At 44.9% G+C, this 23221-nt stretch overlaps 1 protein-coding gene across 5 annotated transcripts; it reads right to left on the reverse strand.

The window, feature by feature from the left end:
- Nucleotides 1-54: 54 nt before the first annotated feature.
- Nucleotides 55-23157, reverse strand: TMEM178A (transmembrane protein 178A). 5 transcript variants are annotated; one of them, XR_014545858.1, is made up of 5 exons: nt 18449-18893; nt 16622-16719; nt 3145-3258; nt 2187-2324; nt 55-510 (listed from the first exon to the last, which is right to left on the reverse strand). XR_014545858.1 is itself a non-coding variant. In XM_083605535.1 (4 exons), the coding sequence occupies exons 3-4, from the start codon at nt 2290-2292 to the stop codon at nt 269-271; spliced, it is 348 nt and encodes a 115-aa protein (XP_083461661.1). In that variant the 5' UTR covers nt 2293-2324; nt 3145-3258; nt 23023-23157; the 3' UTR covers nt 55-268. The 5 variants fall into 5 exon arrangements, 4 of the variants coding, with proteins under 4 accessions (XP_083461661.1, XP_083461658.1, XP_083461659.1 ...); XM_083605535.1 differs by lacking the exons at nt 16622-16719; nt 18449-18893 and adding an exon at nt 23023-23157; XM_083605532.1 differs by lacking the exon at nt 16622-16719 and having other exon boundaries at nt 18449-19041.
- Between the last annotated feature and the right edge of the window lie 64 nt (nt 23158-23221).

Genomic DNA, 23221 nt, shown 5'->3' on the forward strand with positions numbered 1-23221 from the left:
TGTGATGTGTGCATATACACTGTGCTAAATTGCAGTCATCAGTTCCACAAGAACTCAGTTGTCTGAACGTTTTATTTCAGCCACCCTGAAGGTAGAGAAGAAATCCTCTGTATTTCCTGGCTAAGTAAGACACAATGTTTGGTATTTAAGGGACAGGGTTTTGTTTTCATTTGTGCTTGGAATTATGAATTTAGCTCCCTTATAAATCCTTGAAGACTACTCTTCACCTGTTGCCTTTCAAGGGGAGGGATTATCCCCTGATAAGCAGTCATACAGAAGAGTCTCTGGTAGACTTTAGATGGCTAATCTTTGTCCTGCTAATGAGTGGATAAGTGGTGCAAAGACATCCTGCTGCTACGATGAGTCCTAAGCTGCACCAAGCACAGAATATAGACCAGCTGTATCCATGTTCCACGTCATCAGGAAGACCATAGATAAATTTGGGTAAGCGGTTTAGGTCATAGGAGACACTTGCTGCATAAGTGCAGAGAGAAATAGTGCAAAAGATGCCTGCAAAGGAGACAAAATCACAGTGTCATGGCTACCAAATATGCACAATCAGCAATTACTAACAGCTCAAAATAGCCCAGGATAAAATCATCAAGAGACATGCAAGGCAAATGAAAGATAGACAATTTTGAAACCAGAAGTCAACAGGCATTGTTTTCTTACAAGAGTAATGGTGAGCATGTTCCATGCACTTAGCCCGTCATCAGAATTTGAATAATTATTAAGCGCAATTATTAGGGTGACCAGATGAGCTGCAGGGGTGGAGGGAGATAAATATCAGGCCCAGCAGCTTAAAAAGTTTCTGCAGCCCTGCTCTGTAAAGAGACATGGGCAGAGTAGACAAAACAAACCCTTCTATGGTCTTTCCATTCTTTTGGCTTTCAGTAATTTGCAACGCTAAGAAGCTTCCACCCCCTCAAAATGTCATTTTAGATTCTGCCTGAATAAGATTTTTTTTAAAGTGGGAGGAGAGTGGGCAATGGATGAGAAATATTATGACTGTTTTTCAAGAAGGAAGTGCTGGGAGATTTTACTTTTTCCAGGTCTAAGGCGTTAGCAAGCATCACAAGGTAAGCACAGCTTCCCATGTCATCTAGAAGCACTAGCAGTGTGTAAAAGAGGGTCATACATCCCACCCCACAACTTCCAGAGGTGTAGAGGCATTAGTGTCTAGCAGCATGAAAACAAATGGCTTAGGGTACCTTCAAGGCTTCACAAATTTACCATAAGTTTTTGTGGACTCTATGATTCACAAAAGCTTGCAGCGTAATAAATCTGTGAATTCTTTAAAGGCAAATTCATGGCTGTGTTCTATCTCCGCTGTCAGAAACAGTATGTCTTTGAGTACCTGTGTTTGGGGATCACAAGTCCTGCTGCACTCAGATCCTAATGGTGGGCTTTCCATGGACACCTGGATACCCACTGTGAGAACAAGATAGGCCCTTGGTCTGATCCAGCAGGGCTCTTCCTATGTTTTTAAGGCACCACAATCCTCTTTATTTTAGCTCTTCCACAGGAATTATTCTTCCTGTTTAGGTCTGTTTACAGAATAAGTGACTCTGGTGTGTTCCTTTGGTCTTAGGTAACATGTGGAGGTTCAGTCCCCACCACCACCACCTTGAATTAGGAAAGCTTCCTAAATACATAGTGGCGCGCACACACACACACACACACACACACACACACACACACACGGCAACACCAAGGAGGGGGAATGTGAAACTTCAAACTGTTGCAGGGAATTTACTGGAAAATACAACTGCTCAACACACGTTTGTGGATGTATGATTGCTAAAGTGTGTTTGTGTAGAAAAATACACTTTTTTTTTTACATTTAGTATTTTTAAAGGCAGTCTTTCTCTTTTCCAGTGCCCTGACCATTGTACCTTTTGGTTAATTTCTCTACTTCCAGCATCTTTCTGTGGTTTCACCTCTCTCCCCCAGTGCTACAAATTTGTATGGAAACCACAAATTCTATTAAAGATCCCTAGTTTCCCTAGTAGAATTAAGATTATCAGATAAGGAAGAGGGAAGCAATCAAACCCGTTTACATTTGCAGTGCTGACCTGCCCAAAATGTGAAAACTCATTGGCCAGATTATGTGGTACAACTCTTCCAACAGATGGGAGTAAAACCTGACACACATAAGGATATAGCAGACAGAGCTGAAATAGTACCTGACATAAGGAAAAGGAGGCCGGCAACGTGCTGTGTGAGGCTTTCCTCCCAAAAGAAACTGACTGTAGTTACGATGCACCCACAGAGAAGAACAGCTGCTGCCATCCCAAGAAATCCTGCTGTGATTCTTCTTAGATCTGTTTCCAGAAGTGAGAGAGGACAAGGTTAAATATGCATTAGTAAGTAACACAATTTAAAATTCAGCCTTGGCAAACCGGGTTTCCTCCATGTTTTGAACTACAACTCATCAGTCCCAGCCAGCAAAACTGATGGGAGCTGTAGCTCAAAACCTCTGGAGGGCGTCGAGTAGGCAAACACTGGCCTAATCATGTGCACATGTTTCTGAGAACAAGCCCCTTGAACTCTGCTGGAATGGATTCTGAATACAAAAAATTGCACTTTAAGATATCTGTACATACCCACTATCAACAAAAAGTGAGACACGTTTTTCTGCAGCATACCAAAGTGGTTTTCGCTAAGCATAAAAAAAACACCCTTGATAAACCAGTTTCCTGGAAATGCACTGGGAACAATATCCATCTGTTCGGTGGTCTTTTCTCCCCTTGGATCTACCAATCGCCATTTGTGACATACAAGTAGTTATCATTGATCTCTCTTTACCACTGTTGCCCTAAAAAGTATCAATCCATCCTGCCTGTCCCTTGTCTTCTCCCACCCCCTTTAAAAAAAAAATAATACAATCAAAGTTAATGAAACTGTGCAGTGATGCACTTCTAGAAGTAAAGAGGTTATTTTCTTTGCCTAGGCTATTGGGTATGGATCAGAGGAGAAATTTCCTGAGGCCTTTTCAATCCTTTTCTATTGCTGCTGGGCTTGATAACAAAAGCTGACTGGTTTTGCAAGATGATGCACAGTTTCCTGACCTGGACTGCCATGGGGGGGATGTTATAATGGGTAAACAACAACATTTAGCATCATGAAAACCTAACTACTTACGTAACAGGTGCCATTCATCTTGTTGGATGGTCTTGGTTAAATTGAACGGGATGTTGCGTAAGCGTATTGGTGGAGCGAAGTGGTACTTGATTGCCGTACATCTCTGAGTGATACCTTTACGAAAGGGAAGGGCAGAAATGCTTAACAAATTCCACTTAACGAGGATGAATAAGCGAAGCTCTTCAGCAGTGAGGAATCTGCTGTTAATAATATGCAAGCAAAGGGCAAGCCACTGGGAAGAACTGGGTTCAAAGGAGGCCAATTCCTCACCACACAAAAATCCTTTTCCTTTCATTGGTGGAAGGGGAGGGTCTTGTGCAACAAAGAGGATCCTTTGTGGAAGGACTCAAGTCTTCAAAAGAGGCCAGTTAACATCTTTAATCAAAACAACTCTGTAGAAGAGGACAATTCTCTGCCTCTCTCATACTAGCATACTGATCCTTTCTGCAATGAAGCTGTACATTATATTTCCCTTGGGTGCAAGATTTTTCTTTCACGGTGTAGGGGTGCCAGTCCAAATCAGATTTCTGGCATGGACAGTCATTACTTTTTGCTGACAGGATTCCCCTGCAGCCCTAGAAGCAGCTTACACAATACCCCTTGCTGTGGCCCATGTCAATTTTGACTTGGGGCCGGTGGTGTACCAAGCCGCTTGGGTGCCCAGGGTGGCACCCGCGCTCTGCGCCCAGGGCGAGCCACAGACAGTGGGGGAGATGGCGCAGGCCACGCTGCGTGATGCTTCCAAGGGGTCTGCCCGCTGCCTCCCCCTCAGCTGTAGGGCAGCTGAGCGGGAGGTGGCAGGCAGACACAAGCCCCATGTTGCCATTTCGGGCAGCGCAAAGCTTGTATGTAGTCTGCCTGCCACCTCTCCGTCAGCTGTAGGGCGGCTGGGGGGGAGGTGGTGAGCAGATGCAAGCCCCACACTACCGTTTTGGGCAGCACGGAGCCAGCAGGCACCCGAGCCACCGCGTCACTCGCAGGAGAGATGCGTGGCTAGGGCATATTGCAGGCCCCACAGTAAGTGCCATCCCCCACGGTGTGACACCCAGTGTGCCCAACAACCCTAACTACTCCTCTGCTTGGGGCAGAGAGAAGTGTGATCATTCTGGTCCCCTGATCATTTTGCAATACATCTAGACTCCAAGATACCCCTTACAGCATCCCGCTTTACAAACTGAGGAAATAATACAGTGAAATAGAACAGTGGTCCCCAGCCTCTTTGGTATGGTGGGCCCACAAGTCCAAATTCCCTTGGTATGATTAATTTTATTGCCACTTGAATTTTGGATGTTAGATCTTCAGCAGCTGTCGGTTTCATGCATTTTAACTGCAAGTTTGCCTATTTTCCTGGAGGCGCCCAAGCAAACATTTACTTAATGCCCATATTAAAATGGAATTGGCTGAAATATTTATAGTACTTACTAAGTTATTCACAGTTTTGTTTATGGGAATGTAAGAACACCATCTGATTGCAGGATATTGCTGCATAAGCTACAAAGATTTATTCTAAGAACATACGGTTTACATACAATGTTAGATAAAATGAATATTTTAAATAGTTCTATTCATGATAGGTCCATTTTGCAAAGTGTCAGTGATAACAGGAGATAAGCTTGCATTTTGCCAACCAGTGGGTCAGTGAAAGATTTGATGGTTGGCAGACATAATCTCAGATCTTTATTGAGACATAGGGTAAAAATATTATTTCTTATTTTGACTGAGCAAACTTCAAATCACCCTTGACTATTAACTAGCCCTGGAAGCAAATTTGGTAATACTTCTGCACAAGGTGCTCATACAGGGAGTTTGTAGCCTGCTGCACATCAGAAGCGAATAGTCACTCAAAACAACTTTATAAGTACTTTGTGGCCAACTCTTACCAGATCCTCTACCTAATTAATCCAGAGCCTCATGCTGGGGTGTTCTTGCAAACATGGGATTTGTTTGTTTGTTAAATTTATATATACAAGGATAACAGTGCAATTTACAGTATTAAAAACACAAAAATACATAACATAATAAACGAAACAAAAACCCACACACATGCACAGTTTAAAAGGCCATAGGCCATAGATGGTTTAATTAGCCAAAGGCCTGGGAGGAGAGGAATGTTTTTGCCTTCCGTCTTCATTGCAAATCTTTAGGTGCCAGGCAAGCCTCCCTCAAAGAGCATACCACAAATGGGGAGCCACCACAGAAAAGGCCCATTCTTGTGTTGCCACCCTCCAGACCCCTCGTGGAGGCACACAAAGAAGGGCCTCAGATTATTATTGCAAGGTCCAGATTTGTGACATGTATATTGTGCAACACAAGTCATTTAAGCTTCTTGCTACTTGCCGCATTGTTTCCAGCCCTAGGCCCTTAAATTTTCAACCAGAGCTCTGCAACCATGAAAACTAAAAAGACCTATTGGCCCTGATTCAACTTACATTGCAGGCAACTATTGGCACTTCACAATCCCAGATGCAGATTCTCATCCTTAACTATTAAAAAAATGCACCAAGCCTGTTCAGTAGGGCCCACATGAGGACTGTAATTCAGATGGAGAGAGGCATGCTGATTAATGCATTATTATTCACTGTGCAAGTGGAAGGCTGGTTTCTTCTCAGTGTAAAAGAACTCCCAAAATGGATTAGGACAATTGACTTCAACAAAAGAACTAAATTTATGTGTTCTATTTTCTCCCACTGAAAATCATGGGCTTGAAAATGCTTGCTTTTTGGCTAGACTACTTACTTAGAATTTTAAAATATGAAATATGAGATTGTCAGGATTGTGTAGGGGTGAGGACAGACCTCACAGGTAATGCAGGAAAACCACCTACAAGTCTCTCCTTGACTTGTAAGCATTCGGCCAAACCTGAATGGGAAGACTCTTGTGAAAAGAAGGAGTAGACTGGAAGTATGACAATAAAATGGAGATGGGAGGAAGAACGGCTTAAATCAATAGTGTCAATTTTGTCCCTCAAGAAAGCTCTGCAGGTTTCGTCACAACAACTCTAGGAAGGAGAGGGAAGAAAAAGATCAGCCCATTCAGGACTTTTTGGGTGCTTCCAGGCAGTCACTATTTTTGGGTGGGATTCAGTTACATACCAGAAAATGCGGGTTGTGCAATTGTAGTTATTTGGGATGCCCTGGGCAACAAACCCACTTCCTCCAAAAGGGGGAACTTTCTGTGATAAGGGAGGTGATGGGGAGATGCACGGGAAAGTGTGGGATAACACTTGCTTTTGTGCCACATCATCTAACCTCATAAACAAATCAGAATGCATGCTTATTAAATAGCAAACATCATCTAATCTCCCTACAAGCAAATCAAGATGAATGTTCAATAAAAAGGTCCTCTGGAAACCCCTTTTTTCCAAGTTTACTTAAGCACCCTCACACAAAGCCAGGAAGTGCAGCTAGATCACATAATTTCATTACCTATTTATTCTACTTTTAAATGTTAATTCTGACAATGCCCAAAATATAGAGCTGGGCCTTGGGGGGAGTTAGCTATTGTTCACCAAGAACAGGCCTTATATGCTGAAAGCACCATGATTAATTCCTGGTTTTTCCAGTTGAATTCAGGTAGACAGCTGTGGAAAGATCCTTGCCTGAAGCCTTAGGAGAGCTGCTACCAGTCAGATGAGATGACAGTGTTCCATAAACAAGAAATAAAGAGTCAAGGACTGAGAAAATGTCAACACTATGCATTGAAAGCATTATTGTAACACTCTAATGTCATGGCTTCCCCCAAAGAATCCTGGGAACTGTAGTTAGATAATGGTGCTGAGATGAGACCCCTAGTCTCCTCACAGAGCTAAGATATTCTGAGTGGCCAAACAATCAGTCCCTCTTCCCAGGGAACTCTGGGAATCATAGTTCTGTGAGGGGAATAGGGGTCGCCTAACAACTGTTATTTTAAAAACAACTGGGGCGCAGGTGGCGCTGTGGGTTAAACCACAGAGCGTAGGGCTTGCCGATCAGAAGGTCGACGGTTCGAATCCCCGCAACGGGGTGAGCTCCTGTTGCTCAGTCCCAGCTCCTGCCAACCTAGCAGTTCGAAAGCACGTCAAAGTGCAAGTAGATAAATAGGTACCACTCCAGCGGGAAGGTAAACGGCGTTTCCGTGCGCTGCTCTGGTTCGCCAGAAGCTGCTTAGTCATGCTGGCCACATGACCCGGAAGCTGTCTGCGGACAAACGCCAGCTCCCTCGGCCCATAGAGCGAGATGAGCGCCGCAACCCCAGAGTCGGTCACGACTGGACCTAATGATCAGGGGTACCTTTACCTTTAACAACTGTTATGGCTTCCACAAGAATCAACACAAATAGGCAGTTATAAGGTAGATGTTTAGATAGGCAAGGTGTATTGACTGACCTAAACTTGTTGGTAGGTTAAGAACTGACAACCCAATCTACAAAACATTCCCAAACTCTTCCCCAATAAAAATTAATGGACAATTCTCCCTCCAATAAATTTATCACCTGTTAACAAAGATCCAGAATCTTGCCAGAGTTCAGATTTGGTCTGTTAACTCACTCTCACCTGCCAAGAATTTTGAGCTTAAGCTGTTTGTGACATCATTCATGACAGCAGAATGTTATGTTTGCATTCAGCTCAAGCTATCTCCATGCCAACAGCATTGGACAGTAATAAATCCCTGTTACTAGAGAGCCATCAATGCAAGACTCCAGCAAATTTTATTGTTGCTTTCGTGCCCTATGCCTGATTTAAGAGCTGTGTGTGGCTGGCCTGAAAGCCTGTTTCCAGGAGTTTATAATCTAATTGATCCAATATATCCAAAGTTATTTGATAACCTCTCTTGTGAATAAACTCACCTCCAATCCCCACTTCCTTTCATCCATTTATAGCATTTTTATAATTCAGAATACCTTAAAATCCTTTTGAAAAGTCCAGTATGTCTAGACTGCGTTCCAGGCTTCCTTGCCATTTTGCATGTAGAAGTTGTTGGCTCACCAAATAATGTTATTGGTGGGGCGGGGGGAGTGTCAAAAGGCCTCTTCATTCCCAAACACTTCCCCTATAATAAAATTGAATATAGCCCCAATATATATCCATCACCTGCCATGATGGTCCATCTTGCCAGAGTTCAGATGTGGGTTGACTGTTAACTGCCTCTCACTCTGCCAAGACTTTTGAGCATAACTTGTTTATGACATCATGTGTGACATCAGAATGTCCATATTTGCATTCTGCTCAGGCTATCACCATGCCAACAGGGGTGGCCAGTAAGCCTCTGCAACTAGAGACCCATCAGCCTGACTATCCAATATCTGTGGGTTATTGTTTATGCCTCCTTGCTGGCATCTGTCTGCCTCAAGAGACAATTGAAGAGTGCACCTTCCTTTTTATTAAACAGGAATAACTGGTCCCCCAAATCATTTTATTCAGTATGGGGGTTTGTTCAAGCAATCTCTTCAGTCTTGCTTGAAAAACATTCCAGGAAGGGTCTCAAAAAATGACACTGAATTTGGCAGTAACTGTCAGGGGTGGATAATTGGTCAGCCAGCTAGAACGAACCCCAAATCTGTGGCAGCACTGAGCCATGGGGGTAGCCAAGTACATGAGACCTAAAGCACAAGTCGCACTGAGATCTTAATGGGAGACTGGGTTGCCAGCTGAGTTTGAACTCTGAACTGGGGTGGGAGCAAGGAGCAAGAGTTCATTGGGAAGAGGCATCGCCTGTTAAGCCACTCTGGGAATTGTCGCTCTGTGAGCGGAGTACGGGGGTCTCCTAACAACTCGCATCACAGTTAATGAACAACAATTCCCAGGCTGCTTTGTAGGAAGCTATAACTATTTAAAGTGGTATGATATTTACTTTTGGTAAGGTGAAGATGTGGACGTAAGGGGTGGGGGGAGAGAAACTGACAAGAAGCTATTTGGGTATGTTTTTAGGAAAAGTTGTTACTTTTAAAAGGCTGTGCTTAAGATTAGACATATTCTACTATAGAAATCTGAAGGGGAAAGTAATTAAAATCTCTTTAAAATTATTTTGGGCTTGAAGTTATTCAATTATCAATATTCTTCTTTGGAGCAGGGGGCTGTGTGGAAAAAAATGTGGAAGCTGGAGAACAGTTTTCTTCAACCCTTCTATTTTCCCAGCTTTTCTTCTGGACTGGCAGATTTCTAACCCTGCCTGACAGTGCTTTCATCAGTGGACACACAACCTCCTGAAGGAACATGTGATGTACCTTGCTGCAGTGCATGGCACTTACAGTTCCTCTGGGCTCTCCTAGAGGCCTTGTGGTGGCAGCACATATGCCTTCTAGAGTTGCTCCTGGTGCATGATATGGCAATGCCTCACCATAGCTGGATGGTGTTCTAAACACACACACAACCCTACAACGATTACACCGCTCTCTCCACTTTGCAAGATGATGAGGATCTGGTTCATTTGCACAATGTGTACTTTCCGTCCCGCTATTGCACAGAAGCATGTCCTTCAGACCAATTTTTGCATAAATGCTGAAAGCTCTCTGCGAAGTCTGATGGACCAAAGTGCTCAGTAACTTAATTGGCACAGTTTCTTTCCAACTAAGAAACTGGAACAAGCAGATTTGCATCCAAGGGATAAAACCTTGCAATTCTTTGTTACATGCCATCTGTGGCATAACTCCCTTGCATGGAAAGAAAGAGCCCACTGAGTCAGAGAAGTGAAAAGTTAAATAATGCTGGAATGTCTCAAAAAGACAAGCAAGCAAGCCTGAGGTTCTGGACTAAATATGGAGCAAAAAGAGCTGTAGAGACTAGGGGTGAGGTGAAGAAGCTGAAGATGTTTCAGCTGTGCTTGTAAAACTAAGTAAGAGCAAGGGAAGAAATGTTGTTTGCAGAATTAAAAGAAAGGCATCGCAAACACTTTTGATAGCTTCAGATCTTATGTTTAGTTCGTGGTACCTTAATTTAGTGTTTTTTATGCATTTTACTGGACACTTTAATAGAAGCTTTTTGATACAACTTTGTTGTTGGAGAACTGCATCACAAAATATTGAGTAGTACAGATTTTGAAGGATAGCTTTGTTTCCCTGATCCGTAGCTAAAAGTCAAAGGGGAATCATTCACTTTCCATCTGAGTTCATTGCTACAAGTATGAACATCAACAACAAAAAATCCTTTGAATACATTAGTAGCAGTCCATTGAACCTAGAAGTGGCAATGCACTAATTTATCTTCATTAGAACCAGCCAAGGGCCTGTCATGGCTGACGATTAGTTGCCAAATATAGCAACACAAGTTGGCTACTAGTGCCTGGGATGCATATCCCCATTGTCCAGTAGAAAGACTAAGCCTGAAGAAATGCTGATTTCCATCAAGTAACATTCTGGGCATTCCTTGCTGTGAAGAGTAATTGCTACAACATGTGCGATATTTGGGGTATTATCAGAGGCATGGAAGGATCATTAGTAGGAGAAGCCCAAGAAACCCTAGCATCTATTGCAAAGAATGTATTTTCTTCTGCTGTACGGTGTAGCTAGATATAAATATTAAATGTTCTCCCTAGAGAAACAAGCAGTGAAATGTCATAATGATTCTGCCGATTATGATCATGAAAGCACTTAAAGCAATATCTATTTTTACACTTTGCTACTAATAGGGAAGTACATCCCTTGACTGAGGCTGACAAAAATTCCACCATTTCTGTTTGCACAGCACAATTAACACAATTTATAACCCAATTCTCAAGACAATCTAGTGAATGCATGTTTGCATTTTCAGAGCAACTGCACTGAAACATTTCATTAAGAAGATTGTTGTCTTGTGCCTCAGCTGCTATAACATGCCACATGTCATAGTAAAAGAAAGCCTGCAACCATAATTATTTTCTTTTGAAACCCATTTTGAAATCTCAGTGATACCTACAAGCTCATTGCCTAGTTTTATTACTGAATTTTTAAAAATGAGCATTATGGTTGAGGGCTATTTCTTAGCATGATGTGAGAAGAACAATGGAAGAGGAAAAGTTCAACCCAAATGGAACCACCAAATATCAGTCTCAAACTCTGATCTGGCCTTTGTGCTCCTGGGCCACATTGCCACCTTGAGTTGAACTATCAGCAGGGATCCCAGGAGAGCTCACTCCCTCCCTCACCATTTAGGAATTACACAGTGTGTAGTTAAAACTATGGAATTCACTCCCACTATGGCTACCAACTTGGATGGCTCTAAACAGAGGTTGGATGGCCATTTGTCAGAGCTGCTCTAGCTGCGATTCCAGCATTGCAGGGGGTTGGACTAGATGGCCCTTGGTTTCCCTTCCAACTCTACAATTCCATGATTCTATGAGGAATAGATGAATTCATGGAGGTAAAAGCTATCAGGGTTTACTAGCCACAATGGCTATGCTCTGACTCCACAGAGGCTTTATGTGTTTGAACTGCAGTTTCTGGAAATCACAGGAGAGGGTGCTCTTGCACTTGGGTCCTGCTTGCAAATTTCCCACAGGCATCTTGGTTGGCCACTGTGAGAACAGGATGCTGGACTAGATGGGACATTGGCCCGATCCAGCAGGCTCTTCTTGTGTTCTTTCTGTAAGACTGTGTTGCACATTGCTTGGCAGGGTAAAGTATTTTACATTCTTTATGTATTTATACACCAGCCTTCCCCAAAGTGGAGCTCTCCAGAGGTTTTGGACTTGGTCACCTCAAGAGATTTTCCCACCACACCCCGCACTTCCCTCCTGGCACCCCCTCTCCCAATTATTCTTCTCCACTCCTCCCTTCTTGTCCCCCCCCCATTTGCTGGCAGTTTTCTTTGCCGTCCCCTCTAACTCCTTCCTGCCTTGCTCTGGGGATTGGATAGACAGTGTCCTTCCTCAGAGTGAGATATTCTAGGCATTGCCGCCACTACAGCTAAGATGTTCATTTAAACTCGGGGGAGGGGAGCTATTTTAAAGTGTTTGGGGTTTTTTTCAAAGTTTAAACAGGCTTTCTAGGTGTCCCAGCAAATCACAGGGACAGTAACCATTCTGCACATTTCTTTTAACTTTGGCGTGGCAGTTGTAGGGGAAGGGTAGAAGGGGGCAACACAAACATGTGAATTGGAGACCCTGGGGGTCTCCAATTGCTGATGCCTAGGCTAAAGCATTGAGCTGGATGCAGGGAATACTGATTTCAAACAGTAGTCAGCTGTGAAGTTTAATGGGTAGCTGCGAGTAAGCTCCTTAAATGAAACTGCATTAAACATGCCCCCGCCTTTTTCGCTCTTTTCAAAAAGTAATTGTGCTGTTGATAGAATTATCTTGCCCTTTTCTCACTTGCCTAGTGAGCTAGCAGTGCAGCCCACAACCTTAACTACTTAACCACCTTGTAAACTTCCATTTCCCAAACTTGACTGTCTTAGAGGGACCTCATTTGCACTTGTAAGCAAAATGCCACACTCCAGAGTGGACAACCAGACGATGACATTAATGCCTACTGACTAGGCTTTCTATTTGTTCCCAGAGGGGGAAAGAGAGCACTATTAATGGGGGTATGTGCATCTCTTTCAATATTGAAAACAGGAGTAATAGTGGTTATATTTGGCAATCACTCATAGCAGAGTAAGATTGTCTTCCATGAAGAATAGTGGTTATACTAGACAACAAAGTATATACAAAGTAGCAAAAAAGGGAAGCCTTAGAACCTCAGTATAGGATATCAGAACAGTTAGGATATAGGATATCAGAACAGTTGTCCAGCTAGTGCAATGAAACTTCCTTTTCTTTTAGTTTTGTTAATTCAAAAATAAGAGTACAACAACAGAACATTGGAGTCAGAAGATACAGCAACCCAGAATGGCATTCAACTAAGTTTTACTCAGAACACACCCACTGAAATTAAAGGATAACTTTGATATAGAGGCTTTGATTACCAAGTAGGTCTTGAACTAGCCCACAGAGGGGGCAAACAAAAGTCTGATAGGGAGAAAAGGTATTTGGGCTCACAAGCTGTTTTGCTGCTCCATTCCTCACTCCCCTTGCCATGCAAGTGAAAGTCCAAACCAGGCACCACAAGGTTCTCTGCATGCAAGATTTCCCTTTTGCTTAGATCAGGGATGGGGAACCTTTGGTCCTTCAGATGTTGCTGGAACAAACAGAAATATCCATCATCCCAGACCACTCCATGCTAGCTCTGACTGATAGGAGTTGTACTCCCACAGCCTAGATACGGAGCCCAATTCTCTTAGTGGATTTGATATCTAGGGACAAGGGAGATCCCATGTTGAAATAAACAGGATTACTCAATTGTAGTGCCCAGCTCTATGCATGCTGAGAAGAGCGGAAGAAGTACATAAGCTTGAAACCTCCTCTTGATCTCACAGTGCACAAAAGAGAAGTACATCTAAAGCTAATTCAGAATATACCACAGCAAAGCTGTTGGAGTGAGTACCCAATCAACACTACTGCACTGGCTGCCAATATGCTACCAGGCCAAGTTTATGGTCTTGAACAACCAGGTTACCTCTTGGAATGCCTTGCTTTGTATACCACTGTCCAGGAACTTTGATGTTCAGGAGAGATTGATAGTGACATATGCTCTCGAGGTTTGTCTTAGTTATCTGGGACTAAGTGTGGTGTCACCTGCCCTTTAGAGTTTGGAGTGTGCCTCAATAAACATCAGGCAGGCATCTACAGTACTAAAACTCATCATAAAACTCCCATCTTTTCACCCATGCTTCCCCTGAGGGGTGATCCATCTATGCTGATGTATTAATTTGATCTTCTGATTTGTGATGTATTTTGTACTTGTTTTATGAATGGAATTCTAATGTTCATTTTATGCTATTAATTGTCATGATGTTTTCTTAACATTGGTAGTACATATTTTTGGGTTTTTGCAAATAAATAAGTAAAAATAAGCAACCCCCATAATCAGAATTTAATATCATTTAATTGTTTAGCTAATAAGATATCCAAGTGCTGTAAGATTTCTCATCTCAGAATGGTTGGTTACTGCCAGGATTGTTTTTGCCAGGCACTGGAAGGCTGAAAACTATACCATCAATGACAGAATATCTGACAAAAGCTTTGGAGAGTATGGAAATGGACAAACTGACTGATATTTCAAGGAGAAAAATGGTGCTGATGGTACTTTATATCAGTATCATTGATGGATCAGTGGGCACCATTTATTATTTACTGGAATAAACACTGTAACTATGTATATCAAAAGAAACTTGCTTTTCCAAGAGGCTCAGTACAAAAATACAAATTATTTTGTCAAAAATAAATAAAAGAAAAATATACTCTTTTTTCAGATGGCTTTTCTTTATGTTGCTGACTCTGCTCCGGGAGGAGTATAAATTTCCTGGGTCAACTTGACCCTTGTATCTCAATTGTATGCTTGATGTTTTCCTGACAGCAAGTCATTTTTGCTTTATTTTAGCATTTGAGCCAGCTTTTAGTCACCGCTGGGCTAGCAACAATGTCTCAGCCAATTCAAGGAATTGTGCTATGAAGTATCAGCCCCGGAGTTTGGCTCCATTCTGCTTTCCTTCCCTGTATGCAGAAACTTTGGAGTAGGCTATGCCATTTTCCTGGCAGATCTACTGCACGTAAGTGATTCTCCACAGCTGTAGGCATAATACCACTTTGTGGCTAGCTCCTGATCCAAAATGCTGTTGCACACTAGTGGTGCATTCTGGAACGAAGGACTTCTTTACACCGTATACACAGTTAAATCGTGGAATTTTCTACCACGAGACACTATGATCGCCACCAACCTAGGCCACGCTCACACCATACATTTAAAGTGCTATTATATCACTTTAAGCAGTCATGGCTTCCCTTGAAGAATTCTGGGAACTGTAGTCTGTAAAGAGTGCTGAGAGTTGTTAGGAGACCCCTATTCCCCGTACAGAGCTCATATTCCAGAGTTCCCGGAGAAGAGGGATTGACTGTTAAACTACTATGATAATTGTATCTCTATAGGAAGCTGCCCTATATCAAGTCAGACCATTGACCCAGCTAGCTAAGTATTATCTACACTAACTGCCAAGGGTTCTCCAGAGTTTCAGGCATGTGGGGGGGGGGATCTTTTTCCTATCCCTACTTTGAGATGCCAGAGACTGAATCTGGGAATTTCTGCATGCACAGCAGATGCTCTACCTCTGAGCTAAAGGTCTTCCACTTGCTACTACTCCTACCAATTTCACTCTGATTCATTGTCCTTTTTCAAAAGAATGTTGCAGTCCCTGTCACGTAAAGTATACTGTGTCAAGAATCATAGATTTGTAGAGTTAGAAAGGACCATGAGGGTCATCTAGTCCAACCCCCTGCAGCACAGGAATCTTTTGCCCAATGTGGGGCTCAAACCCACAACCCTGAGGTCAAGAGTCATGTGTTCTACCAACTGAGCTATCCCAGAACATAACATCTTCTTTTGTGCCTTTACGTTTATTTCTCTCTCTATAGTATTGGGGGGAGGGGGGTTTGACCCTCCAGAAGTCATTGTACTCCATCCAGCTCCCATCAGTTCCAGTCAGCATGGCCAATGTTTGGTTGTTATGGAAGTTGTAGTCTAGCAACATGCTGAGTTTTCCCTTCCTTAAAACGCTTAGACACATGCAGGGAAAAAAGCACAACAGGAAGTGGGTTTGGAAAGAAGAAGCCAGAGGAGAGAGTGCTTGACCCCTTCCCTGTCCACCTCTTATCTACCTTTAACTAGCACAGCCCTCCCCGCACAAGCTACTTTACTCCCCAAGTGGTTCCAAACATGGGTTTGCATGAAACAGGTCATTCCTAAGAGGGAATGTGCTGCAAGATATACTAATTAGAAACAGTACTACAGTATATCCATTAAGTACAGTCTGAAATTGGCAGTTTTGCAAAATTCAAACTTAATAAAGGCAGAGCAGAGCATGCCACATACTAAATCAGCATTTGCCTACCTGATGCCTCCCCAACCAAACATTTTGGACTACAACTCCCTTCAGACCAAATCAGCAGAATGGGGCTCACAGGCATCGTTGCCCAAAACAAGTGGTCACTAGGTTGGTAAAGGCTCTACTAACAAATAAATGCAGCATGAAAACAGCACTTTCAAACAAATAAATATAGCAGGGGTGGTGAACTTCAGCCCCAGGGGCAAAAGCAGTCCTCCTGTCATCTCTATGTGGCCCTTAGGACTCTCTCCAGACCACAGCCCCTTCTCAGCCATGCCCCCTCCTCACCAGTTCTACTTTGCATATTCATTGAGCATTTTTGCCCGACTGGAATGTGTCCTTGAGCTCTGTTAATGCCTCTTGCTTGCCTGTGTGAATACATGTAAAACTAGCCAGTTGTATAAAGTCATTGCTCCACCCACTTTTGCTTATGGCCCCACCCAGCACCAATGGCATGTGGCACCCAGAAGGTTCCCATAAGGAGATGTGTTTCTTGGTCTTAAAAGGGTTCCCCTCCCCTGCAGTGTAGTGACAGAAAGATGTAAGCTGATTCTCAAACTAACGTGACACTGGAACGTTCCACTTTCCACTTTTGGAGCGCTAACTCACCAATATTTAAGATTTACACAGATCAGAACATCCCTCTCTTGCTCACATGGGCTTGTCATTTGGGGAGGAGGACAAAAGGCGGCTGGGAACAGCAAAACCTACAGCAGCAGAGAAGAGGATAAGGAGGGATTATATTTCGGGCTTAAGCATAATTTGAAGGTGGGCAGTGAAGACAGTGAAGAAGAAATCACAGAATGATTGTGCTGGTAAAACTAACATTTTGGCCACATTTAAATACTCTGCTCTCCCCCCCCTTTTTTTTGACTGTTGTTGATAATAATTTACATCCAAAAATAGAAGCTCATAAAACTGGGGGGGGGGGTTGGGGGGGGTGCAACCTTTTGCAACCCAACACTATTAGGTGTCCAGTAGCTGGGTGAATCGCATAATGGGTCTGCTAAAACACCTAACAGAAAGCAGATTTAAGTTTTGCCTCCTGGAGGAATGAGTACAAAAAGGTCAAAATGCTAGTTTCTTGGGCTAAGAGGCCTATCTAATACCTCAACAGAAAGGTGGTCTGTGGTTTCTGTGTGCTTGGTGGGGAAGTGAATGTTGCTTCTGCATGCCAGGACACTGAACAGTATCCATTTATTGTGAAGGGAAGGTCACAGTGCCTTTGTATTAAAGAGGAGAGTGCAGTGGCTGAAGAGCCTTTTCAGGAAGAAAAGGGGATTCACAGGGAGTGAGAAAGAACCTGCACGGTGTGTAGAGATGCAATAAGATGAATGGTACCACTGGATGGCTGCTTGCATTTTGTGGGGAAAAGACACACACTGCTACTATACATGTGTTCAAGGCTTGATCTGTTTTTTTTTTTAACATAACGACAGAGAATGGGGCATGGAGACATAATAACTAGGAGTCATGATATGGCAAATGGGGGCTTCACAAGGCATTATCAACGGTTCTGTGCTGAGGAACACAATGAAGCACTGGTGGAGGGCAAGAGAGAGCAATGTGTGAATGATAAGGAGGAACAGGGTCTGGAGTGCTAAAGTGCATAGTGCCACTATCCTGGCACACAGGGAGATCGATGGAGAAGCACATTACAGATTAACCATGTGCTGTGGTTGTGTGGTCCATGCATTCCATTAACTGAGAAATGATGGAAGGATCATGGCTACTTAAGGAAATGTACTCTCCAAGTCCACAGTCACTCGGCCATGCCTTCCATCACCGATGCACACCACTGGTTCCTAATGAATTGAGCGGTTCTCCTGATGTCCTTCTTGCTATGCGCTTCACAGGAGAAAGAGGAGGAAGAGTAGGAAGCAAGAATATGCAAGGGAGTTACAGGACAGCATCGTGTGAGGAAGGTGCAGCGGAGAGAATAAAGCCAATAACCAGAAGTGAGGAGCGCAAGGAATGACAGAAGACAATGCTGAAGTGGAAGAGGAAGACTGGGTCTGGGCAATAACAAAGAGGCAATGCAGCATTAAGCGATGTTGTGCACCCAATAAGTGACTTTGCCTAGAGATGTTACTAGGGCTGTGTGCAAAACCAAGTGTCGGCGCGTACGCTCAGGAACACGCTTGGTTCCTCCAAACTGGGGGAGCGAAGGGGTGCCCAAAATCAACGGCAAGGAGAGGATATTGGTGTATTAACTCTGCACGGAGGTCTTATGAAGGGGTGCAGGGATGATGTTTCGGGGATGACAGGGCGAAAGGACGGCTTTGGCTCGGGGGACAAAGAAGGTGTGTGCCAGAGGCAAGGGAACCCAGTGCAGAAATGATAAGGGGGTCGTGCATGGTGATCGTGTGATGGGGGGCACTCCAAGGGGAAAGTGGGGAGGGCGCGAGCTGGGGGCGACCCGCCTGGCCGCCTTACCTCTCTCCACCAAGCTGTCGAGGTCCCTGTCGACGCCCAGGAAGTAGCATCTCCTCCAGAGGCCGGCGTAAGTGGCGAAGAGCGGGCGGCCGCAGGGCGACTGCAGCACCCCGAGCCCCACCAGGGCCCTCCACTTCTCCAGCGGCGGGAAGTGGCCGGTGGGCGCGGGAGCCGGAGCTGCGCCTCCTCCTCCTCGAGGGAGCCGCCGCTTGGCGCCTCGCAAGGGCAAGTGCGGCAGCGGCAGGAGGCGGCGTCGCTGCTCGGGCGAGTGGGCGCTGCCGGCGCGGCTCTCGCAGCTCTCCCGGTGGCGACGGGGGTCGGTCTCGTACCAGTGGTCGCTGAAGATGGCCGTGACGAGCAGCGCCAAGGAGCACAGGCTGAGGCACAGGCTGAGCGCGCCCACCAGCCCTCGCCCCCGGCCGCCCCTCATGGCTCGCCCCGCGCGCCGGCCCCTTCAGAGGACGCCCCGCCTGGCGTCAGAGCCCCCGCACATCGCGGCGGCGGCAGCGGCAGCGCGGCCACCGGCGTCCGGGCGGGAGCATCCCCGGAGCACGCGCGCACAGCCCCGGCACGCGGCGGACTGGGCGGGGGGCGTCCGTCCCGCGCGTCTCGTCCACTCCCCGCGGGCGGGCGGGCCGAGCTGCACAAAGGACAGCGCGGGCACTTGCAGCTGCAGCCGGCGGACGCCAGGGGGAGCAGCAGCAGCGCCGCCGCCGCTGCCGCCTGGACTGGACGGCGACGAAGTGCAAGGAGACGCGCGAAGGGGACGGCGGCGCTGCCGCCAACGGAGAAGGGGAAAAGGGCGCACCTCTCTCCGCAGGGCAAGGGAATGGCCTCGTAGATTTCGCACTCTGGACTTAAAGGCCGCACGGAGTAGTCATGTGCATTTCCCAACTTCTTTCCAACTGCTTTTTGCCCGGCCTGCTGGTCTCTGAGATCAGCCATTGGCTTGATCCAGCTGACTCTTCTTGTGTTCTTATGAAAGAATGATCTCAGCTTCACTCTCTTTAGTCTTTTAGAGAAAGAAAAGCAAAAAACCACAAAAGAGTTATACAGGAGCAACTGAAACAACAAGCAAACCTTAAAGTTGTGTACCTCAACACCATGGTGGCTGATGTCAATTGGGACTGTCAGGGCAGAAGGCAGGGAGGCCAGCAGCAGGTGGCGCCAGAGGCAATGACAGACAGAGCCAACTAATCCTAGTTCTGTCCCTATTCTCCTCCTCCCTGCTGAATTATACAAGGGCAACAGTGGAGGAAGAAGCTGCCAGGCAAGGTCACTCTCTGGAATGATAGGAGGCAGGTAGCTGGGCAGACAGAATCTGTTTGAACAGTGCCCCATTTGCCCTATTGGAGCAACTTCCACTTTCACACTGTGAGAACTCCTGCCGAATAATAATAATAATAATACTGTAATTTATTTATACCCCGCCCATCTGGCTGGGTTTCCCCAGCTGCTCTGGACGGCTCCCAACAGAATATTAAAAGCACAATAAAACATTGAACATTAAAAATCTCCCTATAATAATAGTTAATGTTAAAATGATAAGCTATTATAAGCAACAGATTATGAAGTAGATAAAAGCATGTGCTGTAATGCAGCAAGAGGGGGAAAACAAGGACACAATGTGGAGGACGGGTGGGAAGTCAACATTTTAAATTGTACTGTATTAACTTTGAATTAATTTGAATGAATCTGTTAAATTTTTTGAAAATCAATAAAAATTAACTGGCCAAGAAAAAAAAAGTTCACCTAAGTCACCAAGGAAATAAGTGATATGCAGCAAAAGCACAAATTACATCAAAAGACTATATTAAGCAAAGTACATTCAGTAATATAGGCAGGACCAAATTATTGGATATATACATAAAGAAGCACAGAAGCTTAAGTGCAGCAATGCAGCATTAATGGAGCAAAAATGCAGCTCCAGTATTTTTGTTTTTTTTCCATAGCAGGCGTGATGATGTTATCTACTGGAACAGTACTTGCCAGTGACGCTAAGCTTGGGAAATTGGAGGACAGGTCTGATTTGGCACATGCTCCCTCTGCTGTGTAGGTTGGCTCAAACAGTGACTGGCCCAATGTCACATAGTGAACTTCATGGCTGATTAGGTATATTAACCCAGGTCTCTCCAGGCAAAGCTCATAATGATAACCACTACATCAGCCTTCGCCAAAACATGATTGTATTATTATCAGCTGACTTGCTGCTCTTTGGGGATATATGGATCAACACAGCCACCTTCATTTTTGAACTTTCTTTGGGAGTTTGGCAATAGACTGTCCATGGAAGCTATCATAATAAATACCTGCACTTCAACATTTACCACTGCCCCAACCTGGCGTTCGCCATATATCTCAAAATATAACTCCCATCAGGCCATAACTGGCTTGGGGTCATGGGAGCTACAGTTTGAGATATATGGAGAACACCAGGTTGGTGCAGTGTTGCTTTGAGCTACAAAAAGTAACACACACATACAAGGCCAGCCCAATACATTTTGGCACATAAGGCAGACCCCAAGATGGTGTCCCACTCCCCACTAGGGAAGAAGGGGGTGCCAGGTGAGGGGGGATCTGTCAGGAGCTCGTCCTACACTCGAGGAGGACCTTGGCAGCGAGACATGCCCGACTGGCATGTTTTCTCCCTCCTGGTCGATCGTTTGGGAGCTTCAAAAGCTTTCTTCTGCCCAAACATCATAGCGACCGATGCCAACAGACATCAGCACACTTAGGAATCTGCAGAGTGTTCGCAGTTTGCGTAACAGACCTAAGCAACTTCAGCATTTTGGCTAATCTACTTTATTTACACACACGGAGCACTGCAACATGGCTCCCTCTCTCTCTAGCATCAGACATCAAAGAAAAATAACAAAGGACAATAGTCCCACTTCAACACAGTAACACAAACATCCTGTCTCCGTTACTTCCCACTCTGTGGAGTCAAAACACACACAGTCATGTGAAAGACAACAATCCCATGACTGCAATCACGGAGCAGGAATTCTAACAGGATCTACATCAGGAACAAAGGTAAACAGCTAAAGGAGATAGCCAAAGGACTGTCACATGTAGGATGGAGCAAACTTGTTTCCCCCCCTCCTGCTCCAAAGCGTAGGACCCAAACCAATGGCTTCAAGTAACAAGAAAGGAGATTCTGACTAAACACCAGAAATAATTTCCTGACAGTTGTCAGCATCGCCCTTGAGCCAGTGCCTCGAACTGGACTCATCCACTTCAGCCCCGACTGGGCTAGGCGAGCTGGGTAGCACTTCCAGAGACTACCTTCTGCACAGGAACAGGTCAAAGTGCTGTGGACTCACAGCTTAGAGTTGTGAGCACCGGATTCACTCCAACAAGAAGACAGTCGTCGCACAGCAGAGTACAGCAGAGTATAGCAAAGCATAAACGACTCGGAGAGCAGCTCTGTAGAATATCTTCTTTTATTCTATCTACAACTATAATACACAACTATGTACAGAGCTAAATGAGGTCTTAATGAAAATGTTGAACTGCACTGAGTGTCTGCAGCTGCTCTTAGCAGCAACCTTATCTATACACACAATCTCTCTCTAACACTCAGTCTCTCTCTCTCTCTCTTTGATGTGAGGCTGGAGCGGAATAAGTAGAGAGCAGAAACCGCCCCCTCCTCTCTGGAGAATCAGCAGAGAACATCAGCAGATTCTTGGATATGGGAGGGGTGAAATCTCCTCAACAGTAAGAGTTGTTTGACAGTGGAACAGACTCCCATTAGAGGTGGTGGACTCTCCTCCCTTGGAGGTTTTTAAGCAGAGGTTGAATGGTAATTTGTCATGTGTGAGGTGGCTGAGATTTCTGCATTGCAGTGCGTTGGACTAGATGGCCCTCAGGGTTCCTTCCAACTTTACGATTCTATAGAAGATTGACATTGTGATCTGCTGCCCCGGAGGATCTGGCTGCCTGAGGCGGTTGCCTCACCTGCCTCATGAGTGGGCTGGCTGTGCATACACATACGGGGGGGTGTCGTTTATTGGTTTGTTTTGCTTTTGTTCTTGTTTTTATTACATATTTTTATTCTCTATAAGAACTTACCTGGACCCTGAGATCATCCTCTGAGGCCCTTCTTCATGTGCCTCCTCCAGGAGAAGTTCAGAAAGTGGCAACACGTGAATGGGCCTTTTCTTCAGTGGCTCCCTGTTTGTGGAATGCTCGCCCAGCGCCTTCATTATACACCTTTATCCGCCAGGCGAAAGCTTTCCTCTTCAACCAGGCCTTGGGTTGATTTGACATCTGATGCCCTTTTAAATGTGCTGTGGGAGGGGGGGGGGAATTTATTGGTTTGTCATTGTTTTTATATTTATTATGTATTTTGTGTTTTTTTTATCTTGTGATATTATGTTGCCCCAAGATCTATGGATGAAGGTCGGCATGCAAATTTAATAAATGATAATAATGATATTCTGCATCTTTATGCTGTGGACCACCCTGAGAGCATCGCATGAAAGGCGGCGTACAGATTTAATACTACTGTAATAACATCACATTGAAGCCAGAATCAAGCTAAAACAGAGCAAAACCTGCAAATCAATAAATACCTGCTGAAACTCCCACTGCCTGCACAACTGCGTCCTCTTGCCACCTTCCCGAATGGAGGGAAAAGCCTAACTGCCTCTCCCCGCAAGCTCAAGCTCGCACTGTGGCGCGCAGCCGTTAACAGCTGCCGTTAGCTAAGCTCCGCCCCTCCGAGCGTGCTGGGCGGGGCCGCGAGCCTGTCCGACTCCTCCTCCTCCTGGG

Source organism: Podarcis filfolensis (genome assembly GCF_964270895.1).
Source record: "Podarcis filfolensis genome assembly, chromosome: 3".
Lineage (NCBI taxonomy): Eukaryota > Metazoa > Chordata > Lepidosauria > Squamata > Lacertidae > Podarcis > Podarcis filfolensis.